Below are 16,107 nucleotides of genomic sequence, written 5' to 3'. Positions count from 1 at the left end.
CCATAGCAACGCCACAGGATACATACACCCTCTGATCCCAAGGGGGCAAGAAAGTGTGGGAGAGGGCACTCTTGCGTACAGAGTTAGGACCTTTTCTCACCAAATATCTTGGATCTAGCCAACTAAAGAAAGCATGGAGAAAGCCAAGGGTCATTTGTCTGTTCTTTCTTTTAACAAATATTTGGGTAGCTTCTGTGAGGGGCAGGATGGTGTACCCTGGGGTGAAGGACAAAGATGCTGGATTCAGCAGCCTCCCTGGGTTCAGATCCCGACATCTCCACTTAGAGCAACATGATGCTAAATGCAATATCTATCCTCTGAGAAATGAAGACCATCATAGTACTTATCTCCTAGGACTGCTATGAGGATTAAACCCATTAATACACAGGTAAACCACCTAAAGGACCCTTTGGGGTGGCTATCTCCCTAGTGTTTACAAAGCGCTGTCCTGATCCATGCCATAGTGTAGGAGACTGCGGTTCGTGTGGCAGACTTGGAATCCAGATTCAAAGCTCCAGGAGTACATCATGACTACTACTAGGTAGGCAAAACCCTATCTGAACCTCGGTCTCTTCACCTGTAAAATGGGCAGCAGGTTCTTGGCTCCCTTTCTCAAGGTCATGGTGAGGTTCACCTGAAATCATGGAAAGGATGCACTGTCTGATCTGAAACTTGCCATTGGGAAGTAGACGAAATTAGAGCTGAGCATCCCCCTTTCTGATTGGCTCAGATTTGTGAATGGGGGGGGCAGGGTTGGGAGTGGGGGTGTGGGGGAATGGACTGTTCTTGGCCCCTTCTCAGTTCCTAGGCTTAGGAGAAAGCTTCCCTGACCCTTTGGCCTGACCTACTTTACTCCAACCTCTGGAGGAGGAAATGGCAACCCACTCCAGTATTCTTGCCTGGAGAATCCCATGGACAGAGGAGCCTGGGAAGCTACAGTCCACGGGGTCGCAAAGAGTCAACACGACTGAGCACACACTGGCACTTTACTCCAAGGGCCAAATGGGGGTGGGCGTGGAGGTGTGAAGATGGAGACAATGGAAAGAGGGCAGGTCAAGTGGTCGCACCCTTGACCCACGCTTGTCCCACCACCGCATTCTCACATCTCAGCACGTTTACTTGTTGAATTGCTGTCTTTCCTCACACCATACAACCACAGGGAGACCTGGACAGTGTGGAATGTTCCCCACACTCCCAGAGTTTGGGGCAGGACCTGGCCCATGGCTGGTACTCAGTAAGTGTCCCATCAGAGAGGATGACTTGTGAGGCTCCCGGTGGAGGGACTCTGGGGAGATCACCACTCCTTGCCTGAGGCCCATTTCCCTCAGACATCGTCACTGTTTACACCCGAGGCCCCTCTAGGGACAAAATCACACAAGTTGGGAGGGCTCGGGGCCCAGTATTCTCTGGCAGAAAACCGCATGGACTGGCCACCCAAAGCCACTCGCCCAGAGTGGCAGAGCTGGGGTGACCAGCCGTCCTGGTCTGCCCCCGCTGGGGCTGAGGGGCTCTCCGGGATGCGGGACTTTCAGTGCCTAAAGGGGGACAGTCCCAGACAATGTGGGGTGTTAGGGCTGGCACCCGGGGATCCTAAGTCCGTCTACCCCTCAGATGGGTGAGGAAAAAAAGGTCCAGGGGGGAAATCCAGAGCCCCCACCCACCAGGCGGCCTTCCCTGGGTCTCCCCTCTCCCCCTCCCCGGTGCAGCGGCGGCCGGGCCGGGCTCGGGGGCTTGCGCACCGCGCGGGGTCTCCGGGGGGCCGGGCGGAGAGCGGGGACCCTGGGCCGCACAAAGAGGCCGGGCCGCGGCAGTTTTGAAAAGAGCAAGGAAGTTGATCTGGGCCGGGGCCCAAGCGGTGACGAGGAGGGAGGGCGCGAGGGCGGGCGGGCGGCGGGAGGGCGGGCGCGCGGGGCCGGGGGCGGCCGCAGTCCTCGTCTCGCCGGCCTCCACGGGAAGCGCGCGGCGGGATGGGCGGTGGGGCGCTGCGCCCCCAGCCGGCGACCCCGCAGACCCTCCCCTCGGCACGCCGCCTCCGCAGCCGGGGCTCCGGCGCGACTCCGGCACCGAGTCCCACTCCCGCGGGCGGCGCGTAGGGAGGCGATCGATCGCTGCCCTCCGGGAACCCGCAGGCTTCAGCTCGGGGTCGCACGGCCGCCGAGCCGCCTCCGGCCGGGCCCGCCTGAGGCCTCGGAGCGGGGACCATGAAAGGTAAGCCCGCGCGCGGGAGCTCCGAGGCGAGCCCCCTTGGGGCCCTCCACCCTGACCGGGCGCGGCGGGCATCTCTCGGCGGGCGGGCTGAGGACCGGAGGACTCCTCTGGGGAGGATGGCAAGAGCTTCCCTACGCCTTTCGTATCGTCTAGAGAGAAGTCTTAGGAGGACAGGATGGAGCCCTGAAGCCCAGAGGAGGGGGAGAGGAAAGGGAGAATGGAGAATGTTCTCATCTGTCATTGCTCTTGCCTGAAAAGCCATTGTAATTTCCAGAGAAGTTTTTGATCCCTTTAACCAGTCAGCACGGGATGATGCTACAGCCCAAACCTTCTAGCAGAGTCGCCTTCATGTAGCACACCCATCTCACAGTCTGCTGCAGCCCCGTCTAGCCAGTTACCCCATGGGATCCTCCTCTGGGAATTTCAATCCCAGCAGAGACCTGCTGTGACTGTTTCTTAGCCCAGGCCCTGCCCTCCCCAACCTCTGAACCCTGCCTGACCTACCTCTGACCTCCTGGGGACAGAGCAGTGGCCGGAGATCAGTGGTCCAGGCCTGAGCTCTCCCTGGGCCAGTGAGCATCACCACAGTGGTCCTTGCAGCCAGTTCCTGGGATGGAAACAAGCAGCAAACCTTGTCCCAGATGTTCATCCCTGGACCCTGGCTTTCTGGAGGCCAGGGAGAGTGGACATCTGGGCTTCATGCTCATTCTCAGGCTAAGGGAGAAGCCTGCTCTGGAATCATACTGTGAGTCTGGAAACTTTGAGGTTTGAGCCTGTCTCACCTACTTCATGCTAATCCTTCCATAGGAGCAGGGCAGATGCTTTTGCTCCTAGCACCTCTTCCACTAACTGAATGTTAGAATGACCAAGGGCTTGTGGGTCATCCACAGGGCTTTCCACTGTGTTCTCATGGGGTGTTGGCAAAGCAGCCTTGTCTGCCATAGAAGGGTTTAGGGTTCCTGTGAGGAAAAGGCTTCATGGGTAAACCTGTGATTGATGACAGCCTCCATGCTATGTGGTTGGGGAAACTGAGGCCCAAGCAGGTAGGACTGGCCTCATGGTTGGATCACCTGTGCAGTCCCCCAAGGTCCCAGGGCCGTTCATGAGGTTCAATGGTCTGCTGTTGCTGTCTTAAAATTATTATTATTTTAATATTTTTTTGGCATGTGGGATCTTACTTCCCTGACCAGGGATCGAACCCATGCCCCCTGCATTGGCAGCATGGAGTCTTAACCACTGGAGCACCAGGGAAGTCACCTGTCTTGAAATTATTAATAATTTTTTAAGCAACGGAGCTCAGCAGTTTTATTTTGCACTGGAACCTGCAAATTACACTGCTGGGCATGTGGATGAGAGAAGGGACTTTTGTAAGAGTCACAACCAGTCGGGGGGCCAGCCCAGGGCTCCTGACCTCCAGGCCCATGTTCTCGCTCATACATGCATCCCTCTCCCTTCCCTCTGGTCTCTGGTCCCTCTGTCTGTGCTCCCTGGTGGCCTCACCGTGTCTTGAGCTTCCTGGGATGAGGCGAGCAGGTTATCACCAACTCCAGGGAGTTCCCTTAGCAGTAGAGAGGGGCCTCCCTCACTGAGCTCCTGTTATCGGCTCCCACATCTGTGATGCAGTCCTGTGCCTGGTCAGTGACCCCGGGGAGGTCATTACCAGAAGCTTCCAGAAAGGTCTGAGACCACCTCTCACCACAGGCTCGGGGCCCACGCTGCTCTGAACCTGGGTAATGATGGTAAGACGCCGCACGTTCTCAGAGAGGTCTGGCTCCACCAACATTGCAGAAGAACACTTGGGGAGGAAAGATGGTGAGGGAAAGACAGGCAGGGCTGAACGCCTCTGACATGGAAGAGACGCCCAGTTCTTGTGGGGGTGGGAGGCTTCCCTGGTGGCTCAAATGGTAGAGAATCTGCCTGCAATGTTGGGAAACCTGGGCTTGACCCCTGGGTCAGGAAGATCCCCTGGAGGAGGGCATGACAACCCACTCCAGTATTCTTGCCTGGAGAATCCCCATGGACAGAGGAGCCTGGCAGGCTACAGTCCATGGGGTCGCAAAAGTCAGACTGAAAGACTAACACACACACACCCAACTCCCAGGGAGGGAGTTGGGAACACAGGACCCTCCTTTCTGAAAGTCAGTGAGGCAACAACACTCCTCTGAGTGGAGGAGGGAAAGGAAAGGCCTGGTATGAATGGGTGTTTAGAGGAGGTCTCTGAGGAGGACTGGCTTGTTGGCTGGGAGGCTGTGGGCTCCAAGTAAGAAGCCTGAGGCCTGCCCTTTTCTCTCAAGGAGCAGCCTCACCACCATAGGGGACTGAATTCCTGTTTGCTGAGGCTTCAGGGCAGCTCTTGTATATTTTTCCCCCAGTTTTGGGAAACCTTCCACGATCTCCCATGACATCCCTGGGCCCAGGCCTCAGAGCTGCGGAGAAGGCCGGGTGTGTTCCCATTACGCCTCCCTGTAGAGTCTCCCTCTTTGTCTCCCTCGTCTTCCCCGGGAGCCAGGAAGAGCTGCCACCTCTACCTGAGATGGAAAAGCCAGGCCAAGCAGTCAATATTTGGCCCTGGGGAATCTGTGGACTGTGAAGAATCTGAACTTTTTATTTTCCCCACATGGAAAAAGGAAAGTGCCAGAAAAACGGGCCCAGCCCCTTCCAGGATGGCCCTTCCCTGGGGGAAGCTAGCTTCGAACTCTCCCACCAATCTGCCACGGATCTGAGGATTACATGTGCTGGCAAAGGTTCACCAGCCCCGCTCAAAGCTAAACACGGTGATGTTATGCTTTGTGGGGGTTGGTGGGGATGGTACTTAGACAAGAAAACAGGTCTGCGAAGGAGTGCCCCCGCCAGCGGCCAGGCGCCAGGCCCGCTCTGCCAGCCAAACTCTTTCCACCCTGAGGCACCTCCCACCAGCATGCCCACTGGCCGGCAGCCGGGCCTCCCAGGCAGCCGCATCTTTTGATGCAAGCCAGCCCCAGGCCCCCAGTCCAGCCCCTCTCACACCTGAGGGCACACAGCTGCCACCGCCCCTGGTGATGGGCCCAGCTGGGAACTGCCCACTGGCTTGTCTGAGCCTTTAACAGCCACCTGTGGAATTGCTCCCACATCTCCAGTGAGAGGGTCCCGTGGCAAGAGCCCCTTCCAGCCACATGAGGTCCCTGCAGAGCAGTTGGGTTCACTGCAGAGGTGACTGATTTGAGAGTCAAGGACACAGGCTCTGATCCTGGCCACAGGTGAGGCTCTGGTCAGTGCTCCCTTCTCCAGCCTGCCTTCCTCCTGCTGGTGGTCCTGAGGCCCATCTTGCCCTGGTGCCCTGGGACTCAGCCCAGGAGCTTTGGGCCGAGGGCCAAGCAGAAGTGACTTGGTAAAGAGATGGTTAGAGGCAGGCCTGCCGCATGGGTCACTGTGCCCAGAGAGACTTGGCCTCAGCTTCCATAGTTGTGCAGACCCACATCCTGCTGTCCCCCAAGCCTGGGGGGAAAGCCCTTCCACATGGAATCAGGGAGCCATGCCCACACGCTGAAGGCAAAGGTCAGGCACGAGGGCAGGGGGACTCAGAAAACAGCAGTGAGATCCCGGAAAATCTACCTCCCGCTGCTTGGCAGGGGGGATGTATCCATTCATGGACATGCAGACTGGGTCCCTTTTGGAAGCCTGACCTTCATCCCCAGACTGCAGGGCACTGGAGGGGGGTCTGACATGGCAAAGGTGCACAGAGTCAATAAAAATGGCCTTTTGCAGGGATGGGGGGTGGGAGTGGTGCATGCTGGCCACCTTGCCTTCCAGCTGGGGTGATTTTAATAACTGAAGACTCCCCTCTCGAGCTTATTTGGAAGAGAAGATAAAGAATTCTGCTTCTCAGTAGATGTTGGTGAACGGCTTGGCAGGTTTTGTAAAGGCCTGTGGAGGCAGTTCCTGTGTATCTTTCCCCCAGTTTCGGGAAACCTTCCACAATCTCCCTTGACATCCCAGGGCCCCAGCTGCATAACAGAAATACACTACTATGTATAAAATAGATAACTAATGAAAACCTCCTATATAGCACAGGGAATTCTACTCAATGGTGACCTAAGTGGGAAGGAAATCCAAACGTGGAGGGGACATATGTATACATTTAGCTGATTCACTTTGTCTTACAGTGAACACTAAAGCAACTATATTCCAATAAAAATTAGGAAAAACAGAAGAGAACCAAGTAATCCAGGGGGATGTCATGAAGACACCAGTGAATGGTACAGACAGTAGATTCCATAGAAATCTGAGGAGAGAAAGAACCTTTCACGTTGGGGCAGGTGGGGAAGGCTTTAGGATGTAGTAGAAGGTGAGCAAGGTCTGGATGGGGTCGTGCAGGAGACAGGCAGGAGGGGTGGGAAGCGTGTTGGTCAAAGCTGGGTGCTGTCGTTGGGCAAGTGTATTCAAGGGTGATGGGCAGAGAGGTTGGCTTGGAGGTTGAGGGTTTGGCAGAGAAACGCAGGGAGCCACAGGACCAGGAGGCCTTGAGCACCATGCCAAGGACTCCAACTGTGTCCTGTTGACTTTGGAGAGGCCCTGGGCAGGTTTGTCAGAAGATGGCCTGCTTGCCAGTTCTCTAATGACATTCACCCACGTTGGGAAATCTCTACCTTTAGAGAAAGCCATGAGGGAAGAAGAAAATGAGCCTGTGAAGGAACCCAGAGGAGCGGTCAGGGACACAGGGGACGAAGGAGGATGTAATATCATGGAAACTGAGAGGAGAAAGTTCCAAGAAGGAGGAAATGGTCAACAGCATTGACTGCTGATGGACAGGCTTTGCTCAGGGTTATTCGATCCTGAAAAAAACAGGTGGCATAGACTGAGAGAAGAGTGGGTGGGTTTGAAACAAAAACCCAGAGAGGCCTTGTGTTAGAGAAGTTTGAGAAAAAGAGAGCTAAGAGGTTAAAGCAAGAAGCAGGCCAGGCGTGAAGAGATTTTCAAGGTGGGACTGGCCGGCTCATTGGAAGGTCAGGGGAGAGAAGAAAAGAGGAGAGGGGGGCCTGGGGATGATGGAGGCATGAGCGGCTGAGCTTAGCTTGTAGAAAGAAGAAAGGGTGCCTTCATGGTACCCCAGGATGTAGACATAGGCTTTTTGCATCACTAGTTGCACTGAATCTTTTTACCATACACCCCCAGTATAAAAATTTTGAAAAATGCAGAAAAGGGAAAAAAATAGCCCTCACATGAACTCCTACCCCTCAGAGAAAATTGATAAGATTTGGGTGAGAATTCTTCCAGAAATTCTTCTGTGTTTATTTGCACAGATTTTTTTTTTCACATAGGTAAGATTATACTATATATGTATTTTTATATGTATTTTCAAATTTCAACAATAGAACCTAGACATATTCCTTGGGCAATAAGTATAGAGCTGCATTCTTTTTTAAGAGCTGCATAATATTCCACAGTCTGGCTTTATAAAAGTTTATTTAATCAATCCTTACTGCTGTGCTTATTTGCTCAGTCATGTCTGACTCTTTGCAACCCCATGGACTGTAGCCTGTCCATGGGAATTCTCCAGGCAAGATTACTGAAGTGGGTTGCCATGCCCTCCTCCAAGGGATCTTCCAACCCAGGGATTGAACCCAGGTCTCCCACATTGCAGATGGATTCTTTACTGTCTGAGCCATCAGGAAAGCCCAATCCTTTATCAATGGGCACTTTAGGTACATACACTTTTCCTTACATTTATCACAGCATGCAGTGATAATCTTTACAAGTCCATCTTTGCCTAGTGGTATATTTATCCCTTTAGAAAGTAATTCCTAGGAAGCGGATTGCTGAGTGAAAAGGAAACATTGGATTTTTTGAAGGTTGAAAACCAGTCCTGAGTGTGACAGACCTTAGGGAAGGGGAATAAATGACAGCAGATTTCAGGCAGGACAGAAAAATAATTGTAATAAAAAATGGCCGATGCTCCCGTTTATCAAGTATCTGGTACTTTTCACATGTTGTCTCATTTTTACAGCAGCTCATGAAGTTGATGGTTTTCTCACTATTTTGCACGCAGAGCCCAGAGACAGAAGGGGAATCCCCATGTGAGAGAAAGCATGACCGGAAGTGGTGACAGGCAGAGTGAGGGGTTTGAAGGCCCAGACGTGATGGTCAAGATCAAGAAACTAGTGATTCCCACCCCTCCCATCCACTGGATTTGTGGAGTTCAAGGGCAGTGGAGGAGATGCTATCTCCCCAGAGGAGACCAGTGTGTATGTGATGGGAGAGGGTTGAGGTCTGCTGTGCTGAGTGAATAGCCCAGATGCTCTTCTCAGATACCTCCCCCCATATCGGTGGGGTTTTATTCCAAAATCCCCACGGAATACCAAAATCCAAGGATGGTCAAATCCTTTATATAAAATGGCATAGTATTAGCCTTTAACCTACCCACAGCCTCCAGTTTAGTTTTGTTTTTTATTAATTTTTATTGGAGTATAATTTCTTTGGGGGGCTTCCCTGGTGGCTCAGATGGTAAAGAATCCGCCTGCAATGCAGAAGACCTGGGTTCTATCTCTGGATTGGGAAGATCCCCTGGAGGAGAGCATGGCAACCCATTCCAATATTCCTTCATGGAGAATACCATGAACAGAGAAGCCTGGCTATAATCCATGGGGTGTCAAAGAGTCGGACACGACTGAGCGACTCAGGACTCATGGTTGCTTCGCAATGCGATGTTAGTTTCCGCAGTACAGAGTGAATCAGCCACACACGTACATATATTTCCTCTTCTTTGGATTTCCCTTCCCATATACTTTAAATTATCTCTAGATTACTTATGATATCTAATACACTATAAATGCTAGTTTAAATGTAAATAGTTGTAAATACAGTGTAAATGCTTTCTAAGTAGTCACTGGTCACTCAGCAAGTTCACGTTGTGCTTTTTTGAAACTTTCTGGAAAGTTTTAATATTTTCTTCTGAGGTTGGTTGAGCCTGTAGATGTGGAACCCATGAATATGGACTGGCGTTCGTTTTACACACACAGACACACACACACATGTACGACAGTGACAGTGTGAGTGAGTCAGTCGTGCCTGACTCTGCAGCCCTGTAGACTGCAGCCTACCAGGCTCCTCCGTCCATGGGATTTTCCAGGCAAGAATACTGGAGTGGGTTGCCATTTCCTTCTCCAGGGGATCTTCCTGATCCAGGGACCGAACCCGTGTCTCCTGCACTGCAGGCAGATTCTTTGCCGACTGAGCTATGAGGGAAGCCCTATGTGTATGTATAATAAATTCTATTTATTTGACAGTGCCGGGTCTTAGTTGAGGCACTTAGAATCTTCCATCTTTGTTCATTGTGGCATGTGAACTCTTAATTGCAGCACATCTGGTCTTTTCTTAGTTGTGGCATGTGAGATCTAGTTCCCGGACCAGGGATGGAACCCTGGCCCTCTGCATCATTGTAAGTGCAGAGTCTTAGCCACTGGACCACTTAGGGAAGTCCCCCAGTTGGCATTTTGAGTTTATCAAAATAACCAGGGATTGCTCCTGACACTGTGTGGGTCACCATGCCAGATGTCTGCCCAGTGTGGGTGAACCTTGTGTAGTAGAGATCTGTGCCACCCGAATGCCAAGAGTGCCCCAGTGAGAACACGGAGGACAAGAAAGGGGAGGAAGGTCATTTAGGATAGAGAGGGAGTCTGCCCACAACCTCTGTGGTTACGGGAACCGTGAAAGGCAGCCGATGCTGGGAGCTGTGGGCTGGCTCTGAGGATTCAGGCAGAAGTGGCGGGGAGGGAAGAGGGGGAGAGGTAATGCCTGTCCCAGAGCATCAAATATGGATTTTAGGGATCAAGATGCCGAGAGGCGGCAACTGTCACAGGGAAGCAGAGCATGATACCCCCTGAGCAGGAGAATCTGAAAGGGAAGGACCAGTTCATCAGAGCAGAGAGGGACAGACGGATTCCCACCCGAATATAGACGCATCTGCAGCGGAAGACTGTGGGGAGGGGGTCATGGCAGAAGGCTTCCAAGGAAAACAATTTTTCAACCTTAATTACAGCATTCTCCGACCGTAAACTACAATTTCTCTGTGACTTTAAATATAGCCTTGGTTCCTGAGAAGAGTTTGAAATCTTTATTTTTACTGACCCAATTGGCTGTTTTGAAAACCCACTCTGTGAACTCCATAGAAAATAATCATCAAAATATGTTCCTTGAAGTTCCTGAAGAAAGCCCTTTTATTCAGTTCCTCGAATCTCTCCCCCTCGCTGACTCTGATGGAAGACTGCAGTCCCAGAAAGGCCAAAGAGTGAATTAACTCCACATTTTTGGTCAGCCAAAAGCGAACCTGAGTCGACGACCACAGTTGTGTTAGCAGGTTGGGGCTATTTTCCGCCTCCACAGGGGAGAGGTGAACCTGGTTTAACCTCAACGGAGCCAGGAGTCACGCCCAGCCACGTGCCCATTCGGGAACCTTCAAATCGAACTCTCTAGACGTGGCTCTGTGGGAGTCAAGGCTTGAAAAAACAAGGGCGTTCCCTTGTGGCTGTCCCTCTGATATTTGAGTTGGATGACATGACCGTAGGTATGGAAGAAACAAAGGCGCTTTCAACTCTCCAGTGGTTGCCACTGCTGCATGAGACTGAGCTTGCCGTGCTGTCTTCGAAGGCTAATTTGTTTGTAAAGTTCACTACTTGGAATCTGGGTAGAGATCGCTAGCTGAAGTGTGGGGCCGGTTATGCCTTGGGTAGGTCATGTGGGATGCTCCCTCGTGACAGCCCCCTCTAGAACAGGCGAGGCTGAAACGGACATACAAAGTCTTTGAGGTTTGGTACCCCGGACAGCAAGCTGTCCCCAGTTTGTCCCAAAAGAGAGGTTTACCCAAATACTCGTGAGTTCAGGCATTACCCTATCCCAAGGGTATACTCCTTTCCAAAGCCCCACTTGCTGCCATCCCAGTAGCCTCTATCCTGGAGTCAGCAAAATGAAAGAAGGATGAAAAAGAGAGACAAAATACAACTAGAGCCTATTTCTGCCTTCCTGGAAAGGTGACCTCACTTAGACACCTATGGAGACCTCTCCAACCATCCCAGGACCCGGCAGCCCATAATATTTGACATGATGGGGCTCCTTAGTTTTCATCATGTCAAGAAGCCCTTGATTTCATGGATGGTTTACATTTGATGCAGGAGAGAACTGCAGCTGGAGAAGGCAATGGCACCCCACTCCAGTACTCTTGCCTGGAAAATCCCATGGACAGAGGAGCCTGGTAGGCTGCAGTCCGTGGGGTCGGGAAGAGTCAGACATGACTGAGCAACTTCACTTTCATTTTTCACCTTTATGCATTGGAGAAGGAAATGGCAACCCACTCCGGTGTTCTTGCCTGGAGAATCCCAGGGATGGGGTCGCATAGAGTCAGACACGACTGAAGTGACTTATCAGTAGCAGAACTGCAGCCTGAGTTGAGAGGGCCATAAAAATGCTGGTGGGTCTAAAGTGGTCACTGGACACAGATGGAGAAAATTAAACCCCTCTCCCACAAAAAGGGAGTATTTTTAGCCTTTAGGAGCGAAAAATCATAACCCTTGCTGTAGCTCTGGGGAAAGGGAGGAGAAGCAGATCCCAGATTTTGCTGCACCACCCCCAAACCCCTCTTTCATTCCTTTTCAGTCCAAACATTAGGCCCCTCCCTGTATATTCTTTCAAAGTTTCTGCTCCTTTAAGCCTTTGCATCCTGAATTCATCAGAACTCCCCAGCACTCCCTCGCCATGGAGAACTCTAAAAATAGATCATGTTTAAACCATATTTTAAGTCATTAAACTTTTTTGTGTGTGTAAAACTGAGCTCTTAATCAAAAAGGGCAGAAGTTAGCAATAATCTAAGGATGCAGGCCTTCTCAAAGGGTCAGTAAACCCATCTTTTTTGAATATCTGCATGAGGTCAGCCCTGTGTTGAAAGAGGCCCAGGAAAGACTTCCTGACCTCAAGGAGGTGACAAACTGCTGGCAGGCCAGACGTGCAAACAGATGCCGGGCTCAGAGGGCTTTCTGAGCTCTGTGGCTTTGTGTGTGTGTGTGTGTATGTGTGTGTGTGTAGCTGTGCAAGAACTCCATAAGTGTATTTGCATCTTGCTTCAGATCACTTCCCTGGTGGCTTAGATGGTAAAGAGTCTCCCTGCAAAACAGGAAACCCGGGTGCGATCCCTGGGTTGGGAAGATCCCTTGGAGAAGGGAACAGCAACCCACTACCGAGAGAATCCCATAGACAGAGAAGGCTGGCAGGCTACAGTTCATGGAGTCGCGAAGAACTGGACACGACTGAGCGACTAACACTTTGACTTTTCAGATTGCTGGGCAGTTAGGAACCACTGACTAGCTAACAGATCACTTAACCTCTCTGAGCCTTTGTAACATGACAAGTGGGCTCTGTGACTTACAAGTTCCCTTCCCAGTCCCCTTCTCTCTGAAAACACAGGAAAGCCAGGGCATCCGACACTAAATGACGTGCCCCAGAAGGCGTGGGAACGGGCAGCACGGAAGATGGACTGGGGAGGAGATTCTTTTCCTGCCTCCACCGACTCCACTTGGTCTGGTGCAAGGACCGGGTACAGATCCTGCCTCATCCACCGTCATCTCGCCCATCATCGCCTTTGTGTCCTCCAGCCAAGCTCTTCTCCATTCTTCATGTCTGTCTCCTCTCCCATCCTCTCACTGGCTCAGTCGTGGTGTAATGCGAGTATAATGGGTCCATGCTTGCGAACAGTTTGGCTTCTAAAACCCTCACAAATGCTTTGGATTATGTTCTCATTCAGAGGAACAGGGCTGGGACAGTTGCTACAGCCTTCCAGACATAGGTAAATGAGGGGTCCCTGGGGTCCATGGTTCAGCACTAGTAAACAGGAAGTTTGAAGGATTAGAAAGGGAAGATCTCTTTGGGGACGCTGGGGAGCAGTGCAGTGAGTTATGGAGCCGAGATGTCAGCAAAGGGAATGCGACCAAACACTTGTGAAGTCTCTCGTCTAAAGAGAGCTGAGATCGTGCCCACCAGCAGTTCCCTTCACATGGGCTACCCCACGAGGCATCAGATGGGTCTCTGTGGATTCCCACTTGCTCACGAATGCCCATCTTGGGGCTCTCGACAGGAGAGCAGAGTTATGACAGAGCTGTGTGCTTTCCTAGGGAGTGTTCCCTGAAGGTTAGTGTTAATCTTGCTTGATTTAAGCCTTCCCAGATTCCCTCCAAAGGCTATAAATAGCAAAGTAATGAAATTGACCCTGGAAACAGAATAGGGAGGAGACCTCATCACGGGGGTGGGCAGAGAAGCCCCACCAGGGGAGGAGAGAAATGAGAAACGGGCAGGAAGGCCTGGAAGGCGTCCCCGCTCTAAGAATGGAAGGAATACCTCCCCAAGGGACCCTGAAGGCTGCGGTATATCCAACAGCGTCACTCTGGCTGAGATGTTGGGGGTGAGAGGGCCCCACTAGTTAGGGTGAGGTTTCGGTGGTCACAGCACAGAAGGCACCACCTCGCCTGGGGTGCTGCTTATGGAAAACTGATGGCAGTGCTGGTAACCTCCCAGACAGAGTTATCCTCCTAAGCTCTTGGCAGATTGATGATGGGGTAGCAGCCCAAGACACAAAACAGGGCTGAAGGGGTTGATTTCTCAGGATACGTAGAAAGGGTTCCCATCCTTGTCAGCCTTCCTTCTGCTGCTGTGCCCACCCTCCTCCAAAGCATGCACACACACACACACACACACACACACACACACACATTCATGCACACAGCTGAAAACACTAACTCCATCATATAGAGGGTTCCCGGAGTCTGTTACTATGGAGAGGAAACTCAAACAGGAAATTCAGGATGTTATGATACTGTTACTGATCAGGGTCCTTGTATTGGAGTGCAGTTGCTTTTACAATGTTGTTTTACTTTCTGCTGTATAGCAAAGTGAATCAGCTACATGTATAGCTGTATCTCCTCTTTTTTGGATTTCCTTCCTGTTTACTTTTTCTGAAGCTCTTGAGGGTAATTTACATACATCGTGGTTCTTTACTTCTGAGCACTTCAGAGTGGATTTGCTAGGAACAGGAAGATGATCAGGGTAGTCATGAACTATTGAATTTGCTTCAATTCTGTATCTAATTTACCATATGTATTCTGATGTTCATTGATAGATTTCCTTTTCCCTCCCGCACAGGATCCATTCTGACGTAAAGGACTGTATTTGGTTGTCATGTCGCGTTCACATTGTGATGTCTTTTTAGACTCTAATATTTTTTAAAGTACAGTCCCCCACCAACTTTTTAAATACAATTTTCATGCTGTGTTTTTCTCATATTTCCTCATGATTCAATCGGGGTTCTGCATTCTCGGCCAATAAATTTCGTAGATGATGGTGTGTCCTGCTCAGCTGTCACATCTAAAGATATACCATGTCCATCTGTCCCCCTCCTGGTCAGTGTTGCCTGATTTCCTCAATGTATAACTACTGAGGCTTTTTTCCTACTCTGCAGTAATAAGCAGTCTGTAAGGAGACACTTTAACGTGGTGTGTAAAGGCTTATACATAAACAAACATACATGCTGTTCTTCATCAAAATTTTCCCAAGAGCTGGCACCCATTGATGGTTCTTGCCTGATCTGGTCCTGACCATGATGATCGCTGATCCCCCGGCTCCGGAAGTAATAAGACCCCTCCCTTCTCCTGTCAGTTTGTCTGTGGTATGGATTCCTATTTTTTCAATGACTCATAATTGCATTATTCTACTTAAATATTTCAGTACTCAAGTTGTTTAGGCTGGTTTCCATATACTTGTGACATGCCCCTATCATTTTTTTTGAGCAGTTCCTTAATTTCTGAAATAGCAAAATGTTCCAGATTCATCTTCTGCCTACCTTTTGCCCCAACTGTAGAATTAATCATTTCTTCAAGGTGCCCTGGCTCTTTTTAGTGCGAAATGGTATGAGAGCCCAAGATCTGGGTTGCTAGGCATGCTCAATGCTATTTTGATGTCTTTGCTTCCTGGAAATTTCAACAAAGTTATATGTCTACACACAGCTACACATATAGATACCTCTATACATATATGTGGGTGTAAACAAATATCTGCATACATAAACACATTTTTGAAATTATGAATTCCCACTGATGCCTTCAACTTCAGTCCATCCCCAGAGGGTTCTTTCTTGTCTCTTCCATTCTATATTTCTGATCCCCTTTTCCATAGTGAGATCCCTGGGTCCAAACCAATCAATGCATTAACTCTATCTGCTCAGCCTTGAATTAATCTAAAATAACTTCCAAATTGCTTTACCCATGCTACAACAACAGAATAAGTTTCTTTGAAGGTTCAAGATTTGTTTGCACTTCTTCCCCAATCCTACCCTATCACACCCTAGACTGAGGTTACACAGTCCAAACTATGTCATAGTAGGTTAGTTTTTTCCTTGTTTCTGCATTTAGTATATTTATTGTATTCATTCCAGCAAGCAAGGCTTATCAGGTTTCAAGTATTTTTATTAATAAAATTTAATTTTTCAATATGTAAAAACTTAGCATACTTTTAGAAATCCAAACTATACACAAAATTAGAGTGAGAGGACAGTGAATCTTTTCTGTAGTCTTTCCCCCCACTCCATCCCTTGTAGAAAACAGCTTTGTTGTTTTTTCATTGACTCTTCCTGTGTTTCTTCTTTTAGTGATAAGCATATATATGGATGCCTTATTTTCCCTTCTTTCTTATAAGAAAGGTGGCACACCATATGTGCTACTTTGCACTTTGTTGTTTTCTTGTAATACCTCCTGGAAGTGACTCCATATCAGTTAATAGAGATGCCCTTATTCATTTGTTTAGCTGCGCTGAGCCCCACTGGGGGTATGTATATCATTGGATGTTAGTCAGTCTCCTGTAGTTGCATGCTTAGATAGTTCCCAGTTGTTG

The 16,107-nt window shown here is 50.1% G+C and overlaps 1 protein-coding gene across 1 annotated transcript in view; it reads left to right on the top strand.

The window, feature by feature from the left end:
- The first annotated feature begins 2,019 nt into the window (after window positions 1-2,019).
- SCARA3 (scavenger receptor class A member 3) overlaps window positions 2,020-16,107 on the top strand; it is a 34,300-nt gene continuing 20,212 nt past the window's right edge. The window contains exon 1 of the mRNA XM_061132273.1: window positions 2,020-2,208. Within this exon, the coding sequence (XP_060988256.1) occupies window positions 2,202-2,208 (7 nt within the window). The 5' untranslated portion in view covers window positions 2,020-2,201. The remainder of the gene's footprint in view (window positions 2,209-16,107) is intronic.

Source organism: Dama dama, chromosome 29 (assembly GCF_033118175.1).
Source record: "Dama dama isolate Ldn47 chromosome 29, ASM3311817v1, whole genome shotgun sequence".
Taxonomy (NCBI): Eukaryota; Metazoa; Chordata; class Mammalia; order Artiodactyla; family Cervidae; genus Dama; species Dama dama.
This window is presented reverse-complemented; position numbering and strand designations above follow the sequence as displayed.